The sequence below is a fragment of the Cebidichthys violaceus genome, unplaced genomic scaffold (genome assembly GCF_023349555.1).
Source record: "Cebidichthys violaceus isolate CVI_PGR_0920_01 unplaced genomic scaffold, fCebVio1.0.p SCAF_1, whole genome shotgun sequence".
NCBI lineage: Eukaryota > Metazoa > Chordata > Actinopteri > Perciformes > Stichaeidae > Cebidichthys > Cebidichthys violaceus.
Genome location: NW_027176262.1, coordinates 8226412 through 8253411, shown reverse-complemented (window position 1 = coordinate 8253411; position 27000 = coordinate 8226412). Strand labels below are relative to the sequence as shown.

Below are 27000 nucleotides of genomic sequence, written 5' to 3'. Positions count from 1 at the left end.
TCAGCTGATGTGAAACTAGCAGGGGTAGAGAGAGAGAAAAGAGGAGCTGGTGCACTGTCTGTTACAACTACAACACTGGAACAAATAGGTAACAACATTATACAAAAGGTAGACATTTTCAGTGACATCTCGGCCAACAGTCACTCGGACCTTCGAGATTATTCAATATCGAAAAACATCGAAGGAATTATGACTCAGTGTTGCGAAAATATCTCGAATCCCGTTCCTGCTTTCCTGTTTTTTTGTGTCTAAAAGGTATCAGAGGCCATTTCTTTTTTTGCTAGCTAGCGTTAACGTGCTAGCTGCTAGCTAGACAAATTGTTAATATATTGACAAAATGTTATAAAATTGTTCCCAGAAAGGCTGAATCCGTGTGTTGTAACGAGGCTGTTGTTTGTCAAAGGAATCCCATTAGCATTCTGTCGAGCTGGCAAAGCGTTAGCTAGCGACAACAAGGCTCGCTAATATTAATTAGCTCGCTTGCCAAGGTTAGCTGGTAATAGCAATAATGCTCTTGTTTGATTTGACAACGCTAAACGTCATCTACGTAACTGCCCTGCAGTAGCTAATTCAGTTTTGCTAAGGTCAGTATTTTTTTGTCAGCCGGACAGCTATCTTCACTAATTAACAATAGCTTCCCAAGCTAACAGCCAAGTGTTTATATTTGTCAGCCTACTGTTCGCGAGTGAACCGTCATTGACTAAACATTCGCTATCTTATTTGGCTAAGCTAGCATTAGCTTGCTAATAGTTAGCATCGATACTTGTTATTCATGCCAAGATAGGCTACTTAGCTAAATTGGATGCTTGACGTTAATTTGTTCGTTTTTACCGAAATAGGAAGTATATACTTTGTTGACACGTTGCTTGTTAGTAGCCAACTTGTTTCTGTCTGGCTAACATTAGCTAAAACGCTAGCCAGCGCTGTAGTGTGAAGCAGGCATTGGCCTTAAATCAGCTTAGAAAACAAGTGATCCCCATAGCTAGCTAACGTTAGCTAGCTATACTTGTGTACTCAACATTCGTTTGACAGTTCCTAAAAGAGTGATACGTGGATGTGGCCAGTTACCAAACGACTTGACAGTTGTGTATTATTGACTTTAACATCTCATCGAACCGTATAGAAGGTGAGCTAACTTGCGTGCGAGACATGTATGTTTTTTTTTTTTCTTCAAACTTGATCGACAGCCAAACACAGACCAGTGTGTCATGGCAGTCAGAATTCCAAGTTAGCTTATAGCCTGCTAGCTATATTACGTTAACGTTAAACCGCTTGCGACAGACGGACCTACCGATGCTGCCATTTTCGATGTTTAAGTTGGGTTAACTTAAGCTAACGGTTACTGGTCTTAACCGTTGAATAAACACAATGACCGTCTCAAACCACAACAAGGTAGCTTTTAGCTATTGTAATGTGTCAATGCGTTTACTTTGGGGGCTAAAGACAGACAGACCGGTAACGTTACGCCGACTACGCATTTCCATGTAACCACTGTTAGCCAACGTAACTTTAACTAGCGAGTCTCCGGTTTGTGCTATCTAGTCTTTTAGCATTTTCTTGTCGTAAAAGTGAAGATTCAGCGGGACAATTTTCGCTTTTTGGAATTTTACACGTATTCGGCTAAGCCACTGTCAAACTGTATGGGACTTAGCTAAGACGTGAGTGGCTAAACATGCTAACGTAAGTCGGTGGTGATAGAGAACTACGTCAGAAATATAGGCCTCTGTTAATCATGGGTGTAAATTTGGACACTGGCTTGCTTGTTTTAATGGTGTAGTGTAAGAAACGTCCTACCGGCGAGTGTTACGAGCAGCCGATCATCTGATGTGCTTAACTAATCACATTATACGCGAGTGTGGTGCACCAGTTGTCAGAAGGGACGAATAAACAAAGACGAGGATGCACTGTCAGTGAAGGCCTAAAATGGCCCTGTGAGCTTGCCAAGTGTGGCGTATGTTATTATCAGTGATTTCGTGATTTAAACTATAACGAAATGGGTTGATTGGTCATCTTTCTTTTTCTGGATGAAAGAAAAGTATTTAGGTTGCAAATCATTAGTCATTGTCTAGGAGTTGATTCAATCATTCAGCTGTGTGTGTGTGTGTGTGTGTGTGTGTGTGTGTGTGTGTGTGTGTGTGTGTTCAAAATATATCAATCACTCCTGTTGTCAGCACCCTCCTGTTATTGACTGATGATAATTACTTATAAATTAAACTTCTTTATATGTATAAGACATTTTCTTTCACACCCTGACGGAAATGATTACTCCATCAACAAGCTCTGTTGGTCAGGTATCTAAATGTATTGGTCATTTAAGGAATATCAACAACTGTTGTTAATTTTTAAAATGATTTTAACTTTGAATTGTCTTTTTTTGTGGTATTGTTTGATCTGCAGTTTGCCCAATGTTAGGTTTATTTCAATTTGTCTGATCTTTCGTATTATTACACAAACAAATCTTTGGTTGGTGTATTCATAATATAAAGGAATTTTGATGATGATGGTTATCTGGTGAATTGATGCCAGTTGTCCCTCCTGTCAATGGGCTAAATGTACAAATGTATGTACATTTAAAAAAAAAAATGCAAGTTAGGTATACTTGGGGTTAGTATGATTAGCAGTCCAAAACAAACTACTCATTATACAAAACTGTTGAACTTCTTTATGAGGTGCCGTCTCTTAAAACCATGATATTGTGATTTGATATACACTCTAAGAGTTGATGTTTAAAGGTCATTTAGTGAGTTTCTGTAAGTGGTTCACATAAATATACATTTAGTTGCAGATGGGATAGTGAGATGGTGCTTGGAACAGAAACTGAGTGTGGATTTCTCTAGTTTTTGTTTTTGAGGACACATTAGTGACTTAATGAAATATTTTTGATTATAGAAAAACTACCGTCCATATAGTTTCTTAAACTATCCTACAATGGTTACTGTATCAACTGAGTTGTGTGGTTCCTTGCTTTTGATCTTTGTGGCAGCCTGTTTTTGTGCCTAAATGACAAGTAGTGTCAGTGATGGGATTTGTCGGTAGTTTTCTGGTGTGAGTTTGTAACCTGTGACACACAATCTTAGGAAAATTGATGACAGTCGTTGCCCCTGATCATCTCAAATGGGCTAGAGAGGTGAGCTTAATGGTACAAACGCTCAATCGGCTGTCACCCACAGCACAGCAACTCATTTTAAACCACAGATAACCTGGTGGTTGTTGGAAAGATTAGATAAAAGCCATTGCATTTTGCTGGTATTCTTATGTTCTTTCTCTCTTTTGTTGCAGTGAATGGTAGTATCTAGAAAGGGTATGTCCCTTCAGGAGAGAGGTGCCAATGTCCAACCGGCCTAATTCCAATCCAGGGGGGTCACTGCGCCGTTCACAGAGGAACACTGCTGCGGCCCAGCCACAAGACCACACAGTCGCAGGAAGGTGAGTCTTTTAGTTTAAATCTCAATTCAAAGTAAGAGGCAGTTATCATGGTTTGTGGGGAACATTAGTTAGGGTTTTTTAAAATAATGAGGTTTGTTTTAGTAGAGGTATATACGTATTTGGGTCATGGGTGGTGTTTCTCTGCAGTTAATTTGAATTTCAACATAGGCCAATATAAACATTTTGCATTATTTGTTTAGACTGGAAGCTTATCTTGTGTTCTTTTAGCATAGTAAAATGATGTTTAACTATTGTTTAGCTGTTTTTCTTGCTCCTCCAGATGTGTTAAAGTAAGAGGATATGCAGTCAATGTCAGCCAAAATTATTTGCGGACTGATCAGGGCTCTTTTTTTTATAAATGTGGCTTAATTACAGAAACCCACACTATCCTTTGCTCTTTAATTTCCAACCTTACAGGTTGCAGTCAGAGCAGATAAAACATAAAGCAAATTCCCCACCTGAAAGTAGAAGACCTAGTTCTAAGGCTTCCAAAGCCACAGCCAGCTCAGCCACTGGCCAGTCCAGAGGCCACAGCTCAAGAAGGTACCCGTCCTCTCTACTTGGTGCTGTGTGTGTGTGTGTGTGTGTGTGTGTGTGTGTGTGTGTGTGTGTCTGTGTGTCTGTGTGTGTCTGTGTGTGTGTGTCTGTGTGTGTCTGTGTGTGTCTGTGTGTGTACCGTATTCAATAGTGTCATATTAAGTAAAATTCACAATGAAGACAAACATACAGTATCGTACACGTTTTGGGTTTTGTTCTAAATCTGAAAGAGTACAATGAATGTGGCGTGTAATTAAATCACATTTCACAGTTTGAGGAGTTTTATAAGATGGTGTTTTTGTTGTCCCTCTTGGCAGAAGCGGTCTTACTCTGTCCGTGGCTTCATTTGTGTTGCAAGACGAGCCAGAGGCTGCTGGGACATCTGAGCAAGAACGACCCGGCCACCAGTCAAAGAGCGAAGGCACCCGTGGGCTTAAGCGAAGCGAGGCTCCTGATCAAATTAGCACCTTCGCACCGACCCCTGCCAAGAAGCCCAAATCGCTCCCACAGCCCAGAGACAATACCTCAGAGACCAAGAAAGGCCCGGCTAAGTCCAAGAAGAGGCCACTTGCTTCAGAGGTACCTGCATTGTCAGGTCGAGGCCAGAGCAAGAAGAGCGGGGCCGCTGGGGCCTCACCAATCCAGAAACGGAAGAAAGCGGACTCCCTCCCCGGTCTAAGTAGCGCCGCTGGGTCCCTCCCCAATCGTACCGAGGGCAGAACTGCAAAACCCACCAAGCTGGCGTCTAAATCAGCCGCCTCAGCCAAAGCTGGGTGTAGCAACGTGACGGACTCCTCCTCCTCTGCCTCCACCTCTTCCTCTTCCTCCACCACAGGCCCCAACAGCGCCACCACGCAGGGCGCCCGAGTCAAACAGGGAAAAGATCAGACCAAGGCACGACGCTCTCGCTCCGCTTCAAGCCCCTCCCCTCGCCGTAGTACCCGAGACAAGGAGCAGGCTAAAACCGCCAGCTCGTCAAAGTTTGAGTGGGCAGCGCGCTTCAACCCCAAAGTTAACCTGCCAAAACCCAAACTGTCCTTGCCCGGATCCTCCAAGACTGAGACATCCAAACCTGGGCCATCAGGATTACAAGCTAAACTAGCAAGTGAGTCACATTACCTGTGTATGGAGCCCCTCTGTGGGTAATAGAAATGCTCATTTTACTCCACAGTCTGAGCTGATCTCTCTTTTACAGCATGCTGCAACGGAAGTATCAGCAAGGGTTTGTTTTATTGGGTTTCTAATTGTATAACAAGACTGAGGGGTCAGCACATTGTTCTTGCGCGCTTGAACGGAGGTTATAACAAAATGTCACATGACCTGTGATCTAAGCAGCGTCACGGCATCCACTACAAAACCGTACTCTTCACCGCTGGGAGCTAGTATATTTAGTGTAACTGCTGCCTTTTTGAGATCCATTACATCACACATCCACCACAGGTAAACCATGCAGATAAACGCTTTACTCCTAGAAATCAAATTGTCAAATAAAGTAAATATAGTTCACTATATAGTGAATAGGGAATCATTTTGGACACAGCCAAAACCTTTAATCCAGACATCTGTCTAAACTCATATGATGAACATGCATCATATATAAATGCAGTTGATGACACTGCTCACAATATTGCATGTGTGTCTTGACTTGCTTATCTAGCTCACATGTGGTGAGTGTGGGCTTCACTGAGCGGTTCAACTGGCTCAGATTTCAGACTTAAGTACCAGTAGCCTGAAATTGGAGAATAGCTAATTGCATAAATACGGCTGTTCACTCAATAAGATAGTCTTTAAGGCGTTATTTCTATAGTCTAGTGATGACCATTAATCCACAGGCCGCACTGATGAATACTGTTAGTGCAGAGATCCTGAGTGATGTAAATATGTTCCAACAACATTTTCCGATACCAACTCTGATACCTGAACTTGCGCATTGGCCCATAAGATACCAGTCCATTAAAAACACATCTCCATTTTACTATTGGGATTTTTCCAGTTTAAATTATTTCCAATTTTGCAAGCTCTGACTAGTGCTCCACTCTTTGCTAGCATAAGAGATGTGAAGGAAGTTAGATGCTCACTTGTTAGTTCCTTCCATCATCGATTTTGGAGCTGATGAAGGAAGTGGTTAACAAGTGAGCCAACTTGCTTCTTTCACATATCTGTTTAGTGTTCCACATGCAATCAGGTATGACGTACGACTCCTGTTGTTGCTCCTGTGTAGCATAAATGACCTAATGAATGATACGATAACGTGACATCGGATTGATGCATAGACTTGCATACTCACTGATACCCAATCCAGCATTTTAGGCTGTATCGGAGGCATTTCCGTATAGTATTAGAACAACGCTAGGGTTACGTTACAGTTTGTCTTAAGGGTTCAGGTGTTTCTACTTATGGTAGCATTTTGATCTTTTTAAGATATTTTTGGGATTATGCTTGGGAATAATAATGAGCCAATAGTCCCCAGTGAATATCAGGTAGTATTTTTGCTTGAAATGCCCGTCCCATACAACTGGGGCAGTGTGAACTCTTGGTAACATGACTGAATTATTTTACAGAGCTGTCTTGTTACTTGGACAAAGAGCTGATAGTGTTGTGTAATATATTTGAGATATATTTTGTGGGGAAAAATAAACAGAAAGCAGGTCATGAGTAACGCCACAAAAAGTAGCTGTTCTCTGGGACGGCAAAGGTTTAGCCCACATTTTCTCAGCGTATCGCCAGAAGTAATCATGCACTCAAGGTTTTTGGATATTATCAGATACCAGTTCCCCAGATATCGATAGTTTGTAAGAATGTCCTATCTGCGCCAATTAATTAGCCAGACAGATTAATCTCTCGACCTCTATTATAAATTCGCAACATAATAATTTTTCTTATGGAAATGTTACATTTTTGTTGTTGCTCTCTGGTGGTGAAACTAGGTAATGGCAACAGTGTCTTTGTCATATACACCATACATGGCTCAGTAAAATCCCTTTTCTGTAGAAAAGAAAAATAAGCCAAATGTACTTAATGCACCAGTGTTAAACACAAACTAAACCAGGGGTGTTCAATTAATATTCAACCAGGTCCAGTTGGAGAGACACAGTAATGTCTAACTTGGGCTATGATTTAGTGCCATAATTATTGAAGTAGCCTAGCAGTTGTATCGACGTCTGTATGTAGTCAACAACTGACTGTCAAATCAAAAATAGAAAGTTCAATTGAGTAATATCTTAACAATATTTATTGTCAGTTCTGAAATTGAAATGGATGAATTATAAATAATGTATAATCTAATAATAAAATAAATGTTCTCTCATTTCAAGTAAAATAAGGGCTGCATTTAAATATAAAATACAAAAAATTGTCTTTGCCATGTAGCTTTAAAAACCAGTTAATTCAGGTGTGAAGCGATAACTCCGTTAGTCTCGCTCAAAGGTCATCTATATCCTAGTAACACTAGATCAGGAGCAACAGAAGACGGACTGGCTGGAGGTACCACGGTTTACTCTAGACTCAGAAGTGTGTCAGAGAACTACGGAGGCTCACAGGTAACGTAAAAACGCAATATGCCAGAGTCTGATTTATCTGTTCTGGGCTACTGTAGAAACATGGTGGACTCGGTGCAGAGAACCCACTCCCTATGTAGACATGAAGGGCTCATCCTTAGCAAACAAAACACACACACAGTGATTTTTTGTTTCAGGTGATTATACACTGATGAAAATAGTTATGAATATAAAATTCCATTTCTGCTTATAGATCCACCAAGATACTACACGTTAGCCCTTTAAAGGGTTAATATTTGATACCCATCCCTTATTAGAAGAAGGCAACATTGCAGAACACTAGGTTAGATACAGCGAGATATTACAGTAGAGATGTGGTGGGTGAGCTGTTGAGGTCAGTGCGGGGTTAGGCTGTTCTTGATAGGTGAGGGGATAGGAACTGAGGCGGGCTCTGTGCCATGGGCCAAAATGGAGAGACCCCTCCTAAGTTGGCTTAGCTTGTTGGCCCAGCAGCTGACCAGGGGTATGTCTGAGGGCAGGGAAGAACTCACACACTGCTTCTGTCGGGAGGAAAGCACTTCATATGTCTCTCTCTGCCTGCTTATAACTCTTAACACACATAGATTTCTACTTTCAGCTCTAATGGTGAGTAAGCGTTTACAATGTTTGCCTGTGATCCAATGATTCTGTATGGCTTTACATTGCACAATGTGTTTTCGGTCATGTTGAATTAGTAATGTTACGGACGCCTAAACAATATTTGTGATCGCGTTGAAATGATAGCTTTTATGTCTTTAATTCATTTGGTCTTAACTTTCTCAATGTTTATTTTTGTACTACTGCATTATGAGTCACAGATCTAGCATGAAGGTTGCCCTGTTATAGGGCCATGGCTTGGGTTACTATTAATACCCATCTAGTCAGGGGTTCCAAACCGGCAACACTAGAGCCTTTACTATACTGAAAGGTAACACTTAGCATCAGTCTTTGCTCTTTTTCACAGACCTGTGACCAATAATCATGATATGGTGCCACAATAAGACTTCTTCTTCTCTGAAACGTGTTGCCTGTGATGATTATTGTAGCTAAATGACAAATAGCACAATGGTTTTGATTTTATGTTTTTCTGTTAGTTTATCCCGGTCAGAAGAACTTGCTGCCAGTGTTTTTACCCGGTCCACAGTTGGGTAATATGTCACCTTTTTTCTCCGCAGGTTTGAGGAAATCCACTAAGAAGCGCAGCGAGTCTCCTCCAGCAGAGCTCCCCAGCTTTCGGCGGAGCACACGCCAGAAGACCACGGGCTCCTGTGCCAGCACCAGGTACAGATCGCAGCAATGACCTCATGTTCAGTATATTGATGCCTTACAAAAAGTCTAACAGTCTAAAACTTCATGATTGGTGCTCACCAGTGAGGGTAGACTTTACTATTTGTTAGACACACTTTTCAGTGTAATTCTGTAGACAACGGCTCCACAAACTATACCCTCCAAAATGAACACAACATTGTATGAACAAAAACTGAACATTAAAACTTGAATGTAAGTTGGATTTATTGCAGGGCCATTGTATAAGACTGCATACGTTTTTAGCTGTTTGTACCTAATAAACTGGCATCAGAGTATGTCTTTAAAGAGCTTAAGCAACATCAACCCCATAGCGCTAATATAGCACTGGTATCTTAAGGTTGTTTTTATACTATTTCGTCATGTGTCTCCTGTGTCAAAGTATTGTCACAATTAGGACCATCCATTGACCCCAGTGATAGCTATTACTCCCAGTATTTTTTATTTTATTTTCTCTTTTTAAGGATTTTCTTTTGATACATGGTCTGACCTGATATTTGAACAAAGTCCTGAACATTCAATTGTTGAATAGTGCTATCACATACTTTAAAATGTTGCTTGTCAAAATCAAATGAGCTAACTTAAAGGTGCCCTGTGGAGTTTTCTTGTAAACAAAAGTTATGTTTACATTCAGTGTTACTCAACTATGCTCATTGTGTTTCCTTGAGGTCTAACAATCGGCTTGAGTGCGTTTACAGCCATGTTACTTAGCTTGCAGTCTTCTTCTTCTCTGTTTTTACTGGCGCATTGCATCATTTCTTGGTGTATTACCACCACCTGTAGATCAGTGGAATAGTGTGAAACCACTTGGAGGACTATGCATTTCGTCTCCCACATCATGCATGTACATCCTTTTGCACATGAGCAAGATGACAGAACAAGGACCCCTTCAAAGAAAAACCTCCATAGCAGTCAAAAACTCTCCAGGGAACCTGTGAGCTTTGTTTGACCCTGCAACGGTAGCCTTCCCTCATGGTGAAGACACACTGAAAGCTGTATGACGCAATGTAGGATGTGAGCAATTCACCCTGTGTTTCCTATATAAAACCCTTCTTCCCCACTAAGGTGATGAAGCTATTTCACCAAATAAGTAAGGATATTGTTTAGATCATCACTACATGGCTTGTAACCAACATCTTAAACTTTGAACTCTTCTTACTCCAGAGATTAGGCATTTGTTGCAATAGAAACAAGGTCCCACAGGAGTGTAGGTGCATCTTAGTCTTCAATCTCGCACTTCGGTCTGATCAACAATATTATTAACATTCAGCATGAAAACAGAAAATCCAGTGGTGCCACTGCTCTATATCCATTTGACTTGGAATGCACTGTCCTTTGTGATTACGCTGCTGTCACTCATACTGTCGCTCTGTTTCTCGTATCACAGTCGGCGGGGCTCAGGCCTGGGCAAGCGCGGGGCAGCCGACGCTCGCCGTCAGGAGAAAATGGCCGACTCCGACAACAACCAGGACGGGGCCAACTCGTCAGCCGCTCGCACCGATGAGGCATCACAAGGGGCTTCAGGTACCCATCATGCCACTTATTCATTTCCTGTTTAGTAGGAGAGCAAATGATCAGAATGTTTCTACTAAACTTGTATGGGAATTAAACCTCTTCAAGCCCTCAGGGGTTTTTAAGCTTTTCCTCATAGTCTAATTTTTTTATGAAATTTGGCTACCAGCTTGAAAGATAAATTCTTTCTTCACTGTTTTTAACTTGTTCCACTATGAAATCTGATTTGATATGTTCTCTGTGTCCAGCTTCAAGCTCAGTTGCCGGAGCAGTGGGCATGACCACCTCTGGAGAGAGTGAGTCGGATGACTCTGAAATGGGAAGGCTTCAAGGTACATTAAGCCCCCCCCCAAGATTTTACAGTCAATCGCTACATAGATTAACCATTTGTAGACTATGTCACTATATTGTGTCTGCATGAATGAATGTACGAGTGTTCCTTTTAATGCTATGGCCTCAGGTGTAAAAATTACACAAACTGTTTTACCTTTTGTATAGTTGCACTCTAAACTTTGCTGTTTTTGTCTCTATAGCCCTACTGGAGGCCAGGGGTCTCCCCCCTCATCTTTTTGGGCCCCTAGGACCCCGGATGTCACAACTGTTTCACAGGACCATCGGCAGTGGAGCGAGTGAGTACACTGCCAACCTACTCTTGAAATCAGTGTTCTTTACGTTTGGTAAATAACCGATGAAACCTTCCGCCCCGCTGTCCACAGGTTCCAAGGCTCAGCAGTTACTGCAGGGCCTGCAGGCCACAGGTGACGAGTCTCAGCAGCTCCAAGCTGCCATTGAGATGTGCCAGCTGCTGGTGATGGGCAACGAGGAAACACTTGGTGGATTCCCGGTCAAGAGTGTGGTGCCCGCTTTGGTTAGTCTTACTTTGTTTGGTCATTAACCTCTCCAGTATGTATTGATATTTGACTTCCACTATTCTGATCCCATACTAATACACTCAACTGTCTTTTTCACAGATTACACTGTTACAAATGGAGCATAACTTTGATATTGTGAGTATGAGGAACTTTTATCTCTGTCAATGTAGTAGTGTTTTGTGTGAGTCATTAATTTTTCTAATGATGCTCATTTGCATGCCTTTGATCCGTGCACACAGATGAATCACGCCTCTCGTGCACTCACTTACATGATGGAGGCGCTCCCTCGATCCTCTGCTGTGGTGGTCGATGCTATTCCTGTCTTCCTGGAGAAGGTGAGACACCGTGCACTCCGTCTGTCCCTTATCGCTTGTTAACGGTGGATTTTTTTGATATATGCTAATGCCTTGTTTCACCTTCTTCTGTGCAGCTTCAGGTGATCCAGTTTATTGACGTAGCAGAGCAGGCCCTGACGGCCCTGGAGATGCTGTCAAGGCGACACAGCAAAGCCATTTTGCAGGCTGTAAGTGATTTTTTTCACACTCTGAAAACATCCCATCTCTGTTAGCCACAATTATATACAGCAATCATGTTATTTCCCCTGCAGGGTGGGCTCGCTGACTGCCTCCTCTACCTGGAGTTCTTTAGCATCAATGCTCAGAGGAATGCTTTGGCCATCGCAGCCAACTGCTGCCAGAGCATCACGCCAGATGAGTTCCACTTTGTTGCGGATTCTCTGCCGCTGTTGACTCAGAGACTCACACACCAGGTGCGTTTTTTCAATTTCTCAATTTTCATCCATATTTGGTGTTTTCTGTGCAAAAGAAATTAAAATTGCACCTGGTTGTACTACGAAAAACGGAGAGAAAAATATGCTTTTCTAATATATACAGTAACTGTATACAAAGTGTTAAACTTCAAGTGTTTTTTTAGAGAAGTCGTACTTCTGTTATAGTGTGTTGGTCAATCATTAGGAAATGAATACTTTTTTTGTACACATTTAGATGACTGGGAGGATTGCGTTCACACAGCCTGAATTTTCTTTTTTAAGGCACAACAGCTTTAGCTTTGCCACTGTTTAATCCTCTGCTGTATCATATCCTCCATACATTGTTCTTCAGTCATTTATTTCAGTGTAACCTATTGTGAAGATTCACTGATTGCTATTTTCACTAACCTCTTTCAGGATAAAAAGTCAGTCGAAAGCACTTGCCTCTGTTTCGCCAGACTAGTGGACAACTTTCAACACGAGGAGGTTTGTACCTCAGTTGTTTTTAAGACTTAATACCATGTTTGCTGTTTTTGTGTTTTTTGCCATTCCTGTATTATCTCCTCCATTTTCCATCCAACTCCACAGCTCATGCTCATGTGTGTGTGTGTTTCAATCAACAGAACCTGCTGCAGGAGGTGGCGTCACGGGACCTGTTGACCAACATTCAGCAGCTGCTGGTAGTGACCCCTCCTGTGCTCAGCTCGGGGATGTTTATCATGGTTGTGCGCATGTTTTCCTTGATGTGCTCTAACTGCCCCTGCCTGGCAGTCCAGCTTATGAAACAGAGTGAGTAACACACACACACACACACACACACACACACACACACACACACACACACACACACACACTAGGTCACACCCTTGCCACTCTCATATGCTGTCATGCATATTTTTATACATTGGTACTGTATGTACTCACGACACTTATACTTAATAAATGAGATGGTTACCAGCTGGTGCAGCCTGATAAATATTTTGCAGGGGAAAAAAGGTTAGTGTACAATAGCAAAGGAAACTTGTTTTTATTCCATTTTTCAAATCTTTCAAAATATTACAAATGTAACGCCCACTTAATTATGCTAATAGTTACTCAGCCCCTATTGTCCTAGCAAACACTGGTAATTATCAAAATCGTTTTTAAAGACCCCATCAGTGCCGATGGAACACCAATGTCCCTCTCACGGTCAGATTGATCTCGCTGTCAATCAATGAACGAACTGAACAATCACAAGTGGTTCTAACCCCTTTTTGAGTGTTGTTATAGCAATCCAATCAACACTTGAGCTTCAATTTGGTTTCGTCCCATTCTCCCTAAAGGGAAATTAGAAGCTAGTCCATGTCGATGTGTCCTTGGACAAGACACTTAACGCCAAATTGCCCCCAGAGGCTGTGCCTGCGGTGTATGAATGCTAGGCTGATGGGCAGGTACCTTGCAAGGTAGCCCCTACAACATGACATGCAGTGTTAAATGTTGTTAAAGTGCTTTGAGTGGTCTGAACACTAGAAAAAAAAAAAGAAAAGCGCTATACAAGTACAAGTCCATTTATTTGAAGTCAGAAAGCAAACGTACACTGATGAGTTGTGTTAGTTTTTTTTATGAGCTAACATATTCGACACCTTCACAATTCTAGTAAAATGCATTTTGTGGCAATACTTCAGGAAAATGTGTGGTTTGTGATGAGGATCCATGACGGTACAAAATGTAGCTTGTAGCTAGCTAGCACCTATAAACTGACGTGTATTTGTGTGTGCAGGTGTACATGCTATACTGCACCTCAAAACATTTTCAACTCGAGCAGATAAATCTTTGCCTTCATTTGAACCTTCTAGACTGTATTCATCTCATTGGCTGCCTCTAAAATTGGCTTAGCATTTGGTCTCAACTGCCTTTAGGAGAAGTGAAAGAATATTACGTGTTAAAGGTGCAACAGGGCAGCTAACAACAGAAATGTTTTTTGTGTTACCTTTTTCTCACAGATATCGCAGAAACTCTGCGTTTCCTCTTGTGTGGCGCATCAAACGGCAGCTGCCAGGAACAGATTGAACTGGTACCCCGGAGCCCCCAGGAGCTCTATGAACTGACCTCACTCATATGGTAACATCTATTAGCCTGACTTCTTCTCAGTATGTTGTGGGTTAAGATCATGCAGGGCAATATGGCAAAAATATTGCAATTTGCTTGATGGTTAACCGCTCTTCTTCTTCTTCTTCTTCTTCTTCTTCTTCTTCTTCCTCCAGCGAGCTGATGCCCTGCCTGCCCAGAGAGGGCATCTTTGCAGTGGATGTGATGCTGAAGAAGGGCAGCGCCCAGACGACGGAGGGAGCGATCTGGCAATGGAGGGATGACCGTGGACTGTGGCACCCCTACAACCGCATTGACAGCCGCATCATTGAGGTATGAGTGCATCACCCACATTCTGTATTAATGATATGAAATCATAACAGCTGGAGATATACATAGTGATGTGTTGTATTTCAATCATCGTCAGTATTTGAATATTTCTGGTCAGTCATTCTGGACCTCGTCACACTACAAGTTAATTATCTGACGGATGAATAATGGATTAAATCTATTAAAATGTTGCATCACACTACTTGACAACATCTAGTCTATTTACAGTGCGTCATCCTCTCTCAATACATTTACACACACAAATATTTGGGGCTTCCCCGTATGGAAAACTGATGTTGGGGTGGTGATTATCTTGCCCTGCAGACAGCACACCAGAACGGGGAGGATGAGATCAGCTTGTCAACCCTGGGCCGTGTGTACACAATTGACTTTAACTCTATGCAGCAGATTAATGAAGACACAGGAACAGCACGTGGTATCCAGAGGAAACCCAATCCTCTTGCCAACCCTAATACAGGTAATGCAGACCTTTTCAAATACCATTTGTGTGAAGATGACAGTGCATAGCATTATATCATGAAATAAGAGGAACCACAAACGCTCACTGACGGGGCCTGATGTCCTAAATGTTTTTTAGCCAACTCTACTGAGTAGGATGGCAACTGTAATCGGGAAAGGAGAATGAATTGTTAATTACAGTAATTGGTTGTCATTTTATGGTCAGGTAAATCACCATACATTTACTGCCTGCAATTCTGTGGCATTGTGTCACCAAATTCTGTGTGGTCGAGGAGATGAGCCTGACCTGTTCGCCGTCTTTCTCCAGGGAGTCACCAGGAGGTTCGTCGAGAGGATGCACGAGCCCAGTTGATGAAGGAGGACCCTGAGCTGGCAAAGTGCTTTATCAAAACTCTGTTCGGGGTCTTGTATGAGGTGTACAGCTCGTCGGCCGGCCCTGCTGTCAGACACAAGTGCCTTAGAGCAATCCTCAGGATCATCTACTTTGCTGATGCAGAGCTGCTGAAGGATGTGCTGAGGAACCATGCTGTGTCCAGGTATCAGTTCACTGGGCTGTGGATTACTGTTAACATTGACATTAAAACCAGCTCAGAGGGTTGCCTGAAATTAAGTTAATAACTTCTTTACTGGTGTAAGTCTTTGAGTTGAAAGTAGCTTGACTTTAATCTATTTTTTTTTTACAGTCACATTGCCTCCATGCTATCCAGCCAGGACCTGAAGATTGTAGTGGGTTCTCTTCAGATGGCTGAGATCCTCATGCAGAAGCTGCCTGATGTCTTCAGTGTCTATTTTAGAAGAGAAGGTAGCGTATAATCCAATGGAAAACTCAAATGTCTGTCCTATACATTACATTAGTTACAGATGCATGACAAACATGCTTTGAAGATGCAGAGGACTCACCTCCGCTGCTACAACTCCCTCCTAAGACAAACACTGTGTTGCTGTGTATTGTGCTATTTTTGAAGGATTTATACAATTTCTGTCCCTCTGCTTTCTCTCTCAGGTGTGATGCACCAGGTGAAGAACCTGTCAGAATCTGAGAGCTTTCTAGTAACTAGTCCCCCAAAGGCTTGCCCTAGTGGTACTGCCAGTTTGTGCACTACCACCATCAGCACGGCATCCACCACCTCTGCTAACAATGCAACTCCTGATCTGGGCTCACCCAGCTTCCAGCACAGCATGGACGACTCTCTGGACCTCAGCCCACAGGGGTGAGTGTGTGCCACGTGTGGCTTTGGTTTGCCTGTTAACAGAAAAATGTGTTTCTAATAGAGGCTACAGTGCTAGTGTCCACACTGGAAACTATCCTCATTAACACAAAATGCATTTGCATCCTGTGTTGAATCACCTGAAAAACTGTTTTTAAACCATTTTATTGCCTGGCAATTAGTTCCACAAGTTCAATTGACTATAGTAAATTACGTGCATTGCTTAATAAGTACACACATAATGTCGGATATGCTCAATGTATACTGCTGCCCCCCCCCCCCCCCCCCCCCCAAGAGTGTTATAGTAATTACTTTCTCCTCCATCAAGACGGTTAAGTGATGTCCTGAAGAGGAAACGGCTTCCTAAAAGAGGGCCCAGGAGGCCCAAATACTCTCCCCCAAGAGATGATGATAAAGTAGACAATCAGGGTGAGTTAAAGTGTTACTCTCCCTGTGTATGTGTGATGTTTAAACATCCCCACTAGACACTCTTTGAGACATAAAAAAGGCATATTAAATACTATTTTGTGGACTTTGATATATTTTGAAACCATGAATAACCCTCCTAATTTTCCTTTTGGGTTCTTTACAGCCAAGAGCCCTACCAGTACTCAGTCACCCAAATCATCCTTTTTGGCCAGTCTTAATCCCAAGACTTGGGGCAAGCTGGGAGCCCAGACCAACAATGCCAACTCTGAGCCCTCACGCACAGCGGGAGTGAGTGGCCTGGCGAGGGCACCGCCCAAGGACTCAATTTCAAATAACAGGTACGATGATGAGAGTTTACACATTTATTCAAATTGTGCTCTTTTTCTTGTAATGTTAAGTAACAGTGATTATGAGGGTAATGTGTGTTTACTTCATGTAATTGGTGAATTGTTTTTGCGTTTGTAGAGACAAAATAAAAGCCTGGATCAAAGAACAGGCGAGTAAGTTTGTGGAGCGCTACTTCAACTCTGAAAATGTGGATGGCAGCAACCCTGCACTGAATGTACTCCAGAGACTTTGCACAGCCACTGAGCAGCTCAACCTGCAGGTAACACATCCTCACCCCCCTGTTATTGAACAGCAAGCATGAGATAATAACATGCACTACAAACTAAAGGATATGTATTGTTGTTTTAGATGTTGCCCTTTAAGTTGAAATTGTTGAAGAAATTGTTAAACCTGATGGAGAATCTTAAGAGAGATGGATACTAAAAATGATGTACGCCAGCACTGACACATTTATCTGACGATGTGTTTTGTTCCCGTTTCCCAGGTTGACGGTGGTTTGGAGTGCCTGGTGGAGATCTCCAGTATTGTATCAGAATCTGACGTGTCGTCATTTGAGATCCAGCACAGTGGGCTGGTGAAGCAGCTCCTGGTCTACCTGACCTCCAACACCGACAGGGACTTGCTGAGCCGCGACGTGCGGCTCAAGAGGTTCCTCCATGTGTTCGCTGGCTGTCCGGTGAGAGACTTGAATGTTTTCAAATGTACCATACATTTGAAAGATTTTCATGACTTTGGCAGTCTAGATATTCAGAATTTGATTTTGTTCTTCTCTCGTTTGGTTTGCAGGTTCAAGGAATGGAGCCTGTAGGTCGTCTGGACCCGACAGAGAACGGCCCGTACTTGGCACTGGTGCACAAAATGAACAGCTGCCTGAGCCAAATGGAGCAGTTCCCCGTCAAAGTGCATGATTTCCCCAGTGGCAACGGCAATGGCAGCAGGTCTGTGGCTTTATTTTGTTATGTTTTGATCAAAATAACTTTATATTTAAAACACGTTTGATTGGGTATGAAACTGTATGGTTTGATATACGTTTAAAATGTGTTTTTTTAAAATGCATCTTTCCAGGGGCTCTCAGGCACTGAAGTTCTTCAACACACATCAGCTCAAGTGTCAGCTGCAGAGACACCCAGATTGCACTAACGTTAAGCAGTGGAAAGGTGGCCCTGTGAAGATAGACCCCCTGGCCCTGGTGCAAGCCATTGAGAGATATCTTGTTGTGAGAGGTGAGGGACTCTAGTAGATTACCATGTGCCTCCTTTAGTACACCATCAGCCGGGAGTTCTCCTATGGCACCTGTTTTTCCTCCACATTATCCAAATGCCAAAATGTTTTCCTTTGAACTGCTCTTAAAATGGGTCTTTCAGTGTTTCTTTAGCTGGGTTGCTAACTGTAAATCTTGTTTGTACAGGTTACGGCCGAATCAGAGAAGAGGATGAAGACAGCGATGATGACGGTTCAGATGATGAAATCGATGAATCCCTGGTACGTGATACCGTTAATGCCAAAGAAGGCCCATTTTTCAATCGTACACCCTTAATCCTATTGACAGCTAAGTCCTGCAACCGCGTCAGTATTATCAATAAATCACATATGTTATTCATTGGTTACCCAGGCGGCACAGTTCCTGAACTCTGGGAGTGTGCGTCACAGACTACAGTTCTACATCGGTGACCACCTGCTGCCATACAACATGACTGTGTACCAGGCTGTACGGCAGTACAGTCTCCAAGCAGAGGAAGAAAGGGAGTCGACAGACGATGAGGCGAACCCACTTGGGCGAGCTGGAATCTGGACCAAAACGCACACAATATGGTAAAATGCTTCTTTTAAATCTAACTGTTTCTTTACTTATACTTATTTTTGTGCATCTTCCAACTTTCTTAACCTTCACTGCCACTTTTGAAACAGAAGAGCAATGTTTTTTTGGGGGGGATTTGTTTTCTGAATGTCATTAGTCAGTCCTTGAAGGGTCACAGAAATATAAATAATGTATATCATCATTTCTGCTAGTGGTGATTTATTTCAATGTATTCTAATATACACTCTGCAGTGGGGAGTACACAGTAGGTGATTAACACACATACTCACCAACAGTTGGAATTGCAAGTGCTTATTGACCTCAGTGCATTTACTCCTTGAAATGTTCGTACACCGAGAGTCTTGTCACATGACAAAAAATTTGTATTGCGGTATTTTTTTAAGATTCTGGCGGTTTCACATTCTATCGCAGTATTTTTTTTCTCCCATGACTGGGTTTTTATATAGGTTTAAAGTGGCTTACTCTACTGTCAGGAGTACATAAAATCTAAATACATTTTAATGTCATCATGTATAAAGGCTTTGATTACTAGAGGGTTTGCTTGGCCCCACAAAATGTTACAATATATGAAGGAATCAGAATGCATGAAACAGTTGCAGAATGTAAACAATTTTTATTGTGCAAACTGCAACGTAGTAAAAACCAAACTTACATTTTAAAAATGTTAAGATGGTTGTATAAACACTATAAACTGACCTACACTGTTGTAGAAAAGTGGACGACTTCCATCTTGCGTCGGTGTTGTTCGTATAATGTAGGGATAACAAGTTTGGCCCCGGTAAGACATACCTTGAATCCAGTGTTTTAATCATTGCTCTGAACCCGTCTCTCTCGACTGTGTGTAGCGGGACCGTGTCCTTGCAGAGGTGGATCGTTATTGCGTTCGTAATGTCGCTCCACCGCTTGCTTTCCTTGTCCTATTCAGTGCCTCGAGCAAATGCCTCTTCAAGCGACGTCTGACCCTTTAGCTTCACGGTTTCACTAGCGCTAACGTTACTGGTTGACGGCCTCGAAAACAACTTCCAAACAGCAGACACAGCTCCTCTCTTGGACACACATTGTATTGGTGCATCTCTGGTCTCTCTTTGTTCATCCTGCATCGCTCTTTTCTGTTCTTTAATGTAACGTTACTGTAGCGACGGAGCCTCTCCCAGCTGTTAACAAACCAGCTAACGGGCTAGCTAGCTAGCTGTACCCAGCATGCCGTTCGGCGGTGTAATTTTATAAATGTACAATTATTAGTGTTACAAATTGTTTGTGTGTCACAAACTGTTGTGTGCCGTGGTGTTTTGCCCTGTTAAAGAGTGTTAGTTGTGGGTTATTAATTGTTGTGTTATAATCATAACTTAGGGGTCCCACTCAATACACAACTAGCGTTAGCTCCGGCCGTAGTGCTCTTCGCGGCGAACAATGTATTTTTCTGCCTGTTGAAGAGTTACAGCAGTTGTTTCGGCTATGACGGTGTATGAAAAATTAATAACATACGGGAAATTAAAACCGGTATACCGCCCAGCGCTAATGCTCGTCAAGCACTCAGAGACATAACGTCCCTTCTTTCTTCCTGACAGGTATAAGCCCGTGAGAGAGGACGAGGACGGCAGCAAAGACGCTGTGGGTGGAAAGAGGGGTCGAGCCCAGACTGCTCCCACCAAAACCTCTCCTCGCAACGCCAAGAAGCAGGATGAGCTGTGGCATGGTGGGATCCTAAATATCTCATAGTGAAGGAAGCACATGTTTTGATCACACAGCTTCTGATTGTTTGTTTCTTACAAGTCTGAATCTTTACTACTGTTAATTCCTGTCTCTTCCAGATGGCGTGTGTCCCAGTGTCATCAACCCCTTAGAGACATACCTCACTTCAGAGCCTCCAGAGACCATTACCTTTGAGGACCCCTCTTTAGAAGTCAACCTGCTGCTGAGGGTCCTGCACTCAATCAGTAGATACTGGTTCTACTTGTACGAAGTAAGTCTCTTTCCTGAAGAATCACACGAGGAAGGCAGCGACTTGTGTGTGTGTGTGTGTGTGTGTGTGTGTGTGTGTGTGTGTGTGTGTGTGTGTGTGTGTGTGTAAGTAAGTAACATGAAGATATGTAATATTTCTGGTTGTTTTGCAGAATGCTGTGTGTAAGGAAATCATGGCGACCAGTGAGTTCATCAACAGTAAGCTGACCGCTAAAGCTAACCGTCAGCTGCAAGACCCGCTGGTCATCATGACGGGGAACATCCCGACTTGGCTCATTGAGCTCGGAAAGACCTGGTAAATGTTCATACTTAAGACCAAAAGGAGGAATTGGCCTTGTATCTGTCACCTGTGTTGTATCTTGGCTACAGAAGTAATATTTGTGTTGATTTTTGGCTAAAATTACTTGGTTCTAACATACACTTTCTCTCTCTACAGTCCGTTCTTCTTCCCCTTTGACACCCGGCAGATGTTGTTCTACGTAACTGCCTTCGATCGCGACAGAGCCATGCAGCGCTTACTGGACACAAACCCTGAGATCAACCAATCAGATTCCCAGGACAGCAGAGTTGCTCCACGTCTCGACAGGAAGAAGGTACAATATTTTGTGTTATATTGAACAGTTGTACTGTAAGCCATCTATTGTACACAGTGTATCTAAATTGTGTTGTGCCTTTTTATGATTGTTGGGATCTTTTTCTTATTGAAATGTTAACATTTTGGTACCTTTTTTCTGTTTTTAAGGACTGCTCTTTGAACTTTTTTTTCTGGTTTAAACTTAATTTCTTTCCTCCTCCGTCTTGTGTTTGCAGAGGACGATAAACCGCGACGAGCTGCTGAAACAGGCCGAGTCTGTGATGCAGGACCTGGGCAGCTCCAGGGCAATGTTGGAGATTCAGTATGAGAACGAGGTATCTGTTATGTTAAAACCAAAGGATGACTTGCACTTTGGTCCAATAAAATGCTTTTATTTATATATATTTTTTTTTTATAGATGTGATTCTAATCTTTTACTCTTCCTCCAGGTCGGCACAGGTCTTGGCCCCACTCTGGAGTTCTACGCTCTGGTGTCTCAGGAGCTCCAGCGGGCTGATCTCGGCCTGTGGAGGGGCGAAGAGGTCACACTGGCCAATCCTAAAGGTACGAAGCTTCAGACTCGCAGAGAATATGATGAAAAGCATGTCATGTTAGTGTTGGCTTTTACTTTTCACTCACAACGTGAGACACTGCCGCAGTGAAATCTACTTATTTTAAATAAAGAGCTCTTTGTCCCGGACTGATCTTTGGTGAAAGTGTGTGTGTGTGTGTGTGTATATATAGTGATTTTACTCTGACCATACTTATGTCTCTGCCCCAACAGGAAGCCAAGAGGGAACTAAGTACATGTTCAGCTCCAAAGGACTGTTTGCTGTTCCCTTCGGAAGGACAACCAAACCAGCACACATAGCCAAAATCAAAATGAAGTTCCGCTTCTTAGGAAAGCTGATGGCCAAAGCCATTATGGACTTCAGATTGGTAACCACCTCTATTTTCTGTTCTATTTTTCTTATTTAGACCTGTTGCATTCAGAGCTTTCAGGCATAATCAAGGTGTCTGCTGGCAGTCGGATACATTATTTCAAATATTGGTCCTAATATATCTTTCATCATTTAAAACATTGCATAGCTTTTCATGCATGTTTTCATTTTAACTGACTTTCTAAACCACTTTCCTCTCGCTCCTTCTCCTAGCTGGACCTGCCTCTGGGGCTGCCATTTTATAAGTGGATGCTCCGGCACGAGGTGTCCATCAGCTCCCATGACCTGGTGAACATTGACCCCGGTGTGGCGAAGTCCATCCAGCACTTGGAGGATATTATTCGCCAGAAGAAGAGGTTGGAACAGGACCGATCACAGGTGAAGCACGGGGACTTCATGCATTTGTTTCCATGAATGCATCTAAAAGTCCATCATTGGTCTCCATTGTAGTCCTGAAATACAATATTTTGTAATGTGTCTCTTTGTTTGTGTGCATCAGACGAGGGAGACCCTACAGCAGGCCCTGGAGAGCCTGAACATGAACGGCTGCTCAGTGGAAGACCTGAGTTTGGACTTCACTCTTCCAGGATTCCCAAACATTGAGCTGAAAAAGGGTGGCAAAGACTTTCCGGTCACAATCTACAACCTGGAGGAGTACCTCAGGGTATGTGAAATAGTCTTTTCTCACAAATAGACAAAAAGTATGAAACAGAGTGACTGTCTTGATGTTGTTCCTCTTAAAGCTGATCTTTTCCGTGTTTTTCTCCCTCCAGCTGGTGGTGTACTGGACTCTAAATGAAGGAGTGTCCAGACAGTTTGAGTCATTCAGGGAAGGCTTTGAATCAGTCTTCCCCTTGCATCACCTGCAGTATTTCTATCCAGAGGAGGTAGGCACATCTGCTGTTTTTGATTCATCCCAGCCCATCATCGCAACTGACAGTACGATTCAGTCAATAAAAAAGCTACATCAACTCTTGAACAATCATGCAAAATTCAATAGAAATATTAGTTGGTCCACAAGTTCCTTCATTGCCTCTCCTTTCCCGCTGTAGCTCGACCAGTTGCTGTGCGGCAGTAAATCAGAGACGTGGGACGTCAAGACGTTGATGGAGTGCTGTCGACCGGACCACGGCTACACACATGACAGGTGAGACCGAACTCTTTATTTCTAATAGAGCACCATTAGATATGGGTGCAGCCTCTCTACATAACGTCTGTCTTATTAACCTTTGTCTCGAGACAAATGCTTGACTTGTGTTTCCTCCCGTGTTTTTGTAGCCGTGCCGTACGGTTCCTGTTTGAGGTGCTGAGCAGCTTTGATGCCGAGCAGCAGAGACTCTTTCTGCAGTTTGTCACAGGAAGCCCCAGACTGCCTGTTGGTGGTGAGTCACCTCACAAACACAAACACTTGACATTAAGCTTTTTCAGCCTTTTTGAAGTAGTTGAGGTGTTTTACTTGCCCGAAAATGTAGGTCTACTTAAAAATAAATCAAATCAACAGGGATTTGGACAATCGGACACAAAAAAGTAAAAATGTCAATGTTATCCTTTTACTTTATTTTCATATATAGGGTTTATTTGCATGAGAACACCTCACCAAAACTACATTTTATGAGATTACATTTGAACACATCATGCTATCGCTGTACAAAACAAAATGTTACTTTTTGAAACCTGAACGCACTGTAATGTAACTAAATGCAACCTCTGTTAATGTTAGCTGTTAGCTCCGTTATAAGCAGGACTGTTAGAGAGGGACTCTGTCACTGTGATTACTTTGAGTAGCAAGCATGGGAATGACTGACAATACAATAGGCCTACATGTCTGATTAAGTTCATCGTTGGCTCCGTTATTTAGCCAAGAAAGACTGCTGCCAGCTGGAAGCTAACAGCTAACGTTAACTAGCTCTCCTCATGTCTCTACTGTAACTTTGTCCGTCATCTGGCTCTTGTCTCAGGTTTCCGGAGCCTGAATCCCCCTCTGACGATTGTGAGGAAGACATTCGAGTCGACAGAGAACCCGGATGACTTCCTCCCCTCGGTCATGACCTGTGTCAACTACCTGAAGCTGCCTGACTACTCCAGCATAGACATAATGCGAGAGAAACTGTTGATCGCGGCCCGTGAGGGCCAGCAGTCTTTCCACCTTTCCTGATCTCTCCACATCTCACATTCAAATGCCTTCTACAGCGACTGATGAAATCACGACTTCCTTCTTAGTTTTTTGTAACCACATACATCAAGGCTACATGTACGGCCTTCTTGTTAGAGAAAGCAGCTTGCAGAAAAATTAAGACTTTAAATATATATTTGCTGCCCCCGGTCTCTCAAAAAAACCATCAAAAAAAAAACCAGTGGAGAAGTGTTCCATGACTCACAGAACTTAAAATATAAAAAAGAGAGAGTAAAACTTATATCAGTAGTTGAGTAATGTTAAAAAAAAAAGGAAAAAAAAAAGATGAAAACATCTGGGTGACATTTTAAATTGCATTGCTATGTGATATTTAAAAAAAGGGATGTCTCCTCTCCAGAGTGGTGGACAACGTCACTGGGCGTCAGGGAGGGGAGGGGGAGGGGATGGGGGGGCGGGGGGGATCCATCGAGCAAGCTAGGTTTACTTTAGCTCCAAAGATCATTTGTACAGACAAATTTGCAGACTTTGCTCATTCTACACATTTGATAGAATAGCTCTTTGTTCTCATGTCTCTTCCTCTCAGTTCGTCTGTTCGCATTCTGTTCTGTATTATATTGACCCCAGTTTGTGTGTTGCATTTCGGTTCGCCCCCCCCCCCCTCGTGTGTCTTTTGCTTCAAGTTGTGGAAAAAGGAGAGTTGCCGTTGGTTGAATGCGGGTAGTGATGAGCGTATATTATCTTTTTCTTTCTCCCCTCTACCCATGTTGAGATTGTGTTCTGGCCTCCTTTATAATAGAGAGCTTCAGCTCAAATGAAGAGTTGTAACCAATGTGTTGAAATTTTGTTTTGCTCTTATTTTGATAGTTAGTGTCTTTCTGTTGGGCCCTACCTGATGTGTAGGGTTATCTTGGTAGACCAAGCTCTGAGCAACCCTCAACACATAATGTAGCTGGGCAAAAAAATTTGGCTGGTCTCATTTTATCGTTTCATGGCCAGATAGCATTTCAAGTTCATTTACGGAATAAAGTTTATATGCAGTTTCACACCCTGTTTGAGGTGGGAATGTCTGCTTTACCTTTTTTTTTTTTTTTTTTTTTTTTTTTTTTTTTAATTTTCTATATTGTCTTTATTTCTTGCTGTAGTTGATAATTATTATTTTCTTTGCACTGCTGGCTTGGAACAAACCGTGGTGTGCACCTGCAGTCTGTGGCCAGGGGAGGGCGCCACTGTATGTTCTCCTGGCCCAATCGTTCATGTGCTGGTTTCTAAGATCTGCAATAATTTACTGCATCAGGTTCATGTTTTTACCTGAACATAAATAAAGTAACTGTTTGACTCATCTTTGTTCATTTATTTATCCACCCCTCCATCACTGCGCCGTGTTGCTCTTATGAATCCTTCACAGATGGTTGAACTTTTTAGATACTGGACAGTTTTCAGTAAAGCTGATCATTAATTAATCTGTTATGGATAATTCTGCCAAATCTTCACGCACTCTGATCCAGAGCTGGACAGGATGAGGGGAGTGGCCATGGGGGAAGGTGACGAGGGTCATTATTTCAGCTCACATGGAATGTTGCCCTTTAGGTCTCAGCAGGGTTTAACTAAACTCGGCCTCTTAAACTGCATCGTTACCACCTCTGTGTTCCCAAACTCTGAAACAACAGAAAGCTTAGCCTTGGATTTAAAATTGCATAATGTGTGTAGGTGTTGGAAATAATTAACTACACAGTGATTCATCCATTTATAATAGAATATTCAACTTTACGAGCCAAATCTAAATTCTGAGACAGACATAGTCCTTTTTTTGTTCTTTTCCTCTTTGTGTGTGTGTGTGTGTGTGTGTGTGTGTGTGTGTGTGTGTGTGTGTGTGTGTGTGTGTGTGTGTGTGTGTGTGTGTGTGTACCAGCATCAGACTCAGAGTTAGCAGTCTGCTGCAGCACCATGAGCTTCAGTGAGCTGGCTGCAGTGGTGTAAGGTGACAGATTCATTGCATCTTGAGAGGACTCATTATGGAGATGGGGAAAGTTGAGGCTGCAGTGTAAGGCCACCGTCTCATTAACAACCACCAGGGCTTTTTATTGATCTCACTGAAACAAACCACCCCTCTCAGAAACATGCAACTCCTTAAACTGAATAAATTGAGGTTGTAAATCAACCATCCACTCTTGAGTCTGATGGAGAAAGAATACAAAGACAAGGTCAGGGCCTGATGAGACTTCTGCTTCTTATTGAAAAGAATGTAAGGACGTTGTGTTAGAAGTGCAGGTTGAATTGATCAGTAGTCTACTTTTTTTTGTTGTCTCTGTCTTAATATATGATTGGTAAGCTTTCCATATTAATACAATTTGAGGGGCATTCCACTGATTTAATACAGCACTTCCATAAAGTCCCTGATGTTTAGTCCCTTGTTCAAAGGATAGGCTCACACTGTTCCAATAGTCTGATGCTAGTGTGTACATTAACAGTTTTGGATTGCTGTAATAATCCTCATGTTAATGTTCATTAAGAGATCCTGTCTTATGTATAAGAGATGAGCGACAGAATCAACAGTCCTTGTTTTGAGCAAAAAAAAAGTTAATTGAAAATGTAAACCAGCCTTCAGTAGTCTTGAGTTAATTAAATCAAGTGGGTGTCTTCCATTGTTTCAAGAAAGACTTTTGCAAACCTATACTTTAGATAAAGCTTAAAAAACTGCATGGATCCTATTCAGAACCTCACATAATGCAACTCTGGAGCATCTTTTCTCAC

The 27000-nt window shown here is 42.4% G+C and overlaps 1 protein-coding gene across 6 annotated transcripts; it reads left to right on the top strand.

The window, feature by feature from the left end:
• trip12 (thyroid hormone receptor interactor 12) lies at nucleotides 1-25588 on the top strand. 6 transcript variants are annotated; one of them, XM_068709154.1, is made up of 42 exons: nucleotides 1-88; nucleotides 3280-3426; nucleotides 3844-3969; nucleotides 4281-5068; nucleotides 8675-8780; nucleotides 10192-10328; nucleotides 10565-10648; nucleotides 10850-10945; nucleotides 11033-11184; nucleotides 11288-11323; nucleotides 11428-11523; nucleotides 11619-11711; nucleotides 11796-11957; nucleotides 12375-12443; nucleotides 12581-12746; nucleotides 13940-14057; nucleotides 14201-14357; nucleotides 14763-14832; nucleotides 15142-15370; nucleotides 15518-15636; nucleotides 15838-16045; nucleotides 16371-16471; nucleotides 16635-16809; nucleotides 16937-17078; nucleotides 17304-17495; nucleotides 17606-17757; nucleotides 17885-18042; nucleotides 18228-18301; nucleotides 18432-18631; nucleotides 20207-20334; nucleotides 20450-20601; nucleotides 20753-20895; nucleotides 21037-21193; nucleotides 21411-21509; nucleotides 21624-21738; nucleotides 21959-22113; nucleotides 22329-22493; nucleotides 22615-22779; nucleotides 22889-23002; nucleotides 23168-23262; nucleotides 23394-23497; nucleotides 24074-25588. In XM_068709154.1, the coding sequence occupies exons 2-42, from the start codon at nucleotides 3329-3331 to the stop codon at nucleotides 24268-24270; spliced, it is 6093 nt and encodes a 2030-aa protein (XP_068565255.1). In that variant the 5' UTR covers nucleotides 1-88; nucleotides 3280-3328; the 3' UTR covers nucleotides 24271-25588. The 6 variants fall into 6 exon arrangements, with proteins under 6 accessions (XP_068565255.1, XP_068565249.1, XP_068565216.1 ...); XM_068709148.1 differs by having other exon boundaries at nucleotides 14760-14832; XM_068709115.1 differs by having other exon boundaries at nucleotides 14679-14832.
• The last annotated feature ends 1412 nt before the right edge of the window (nucleotides 25589-27000 follow it).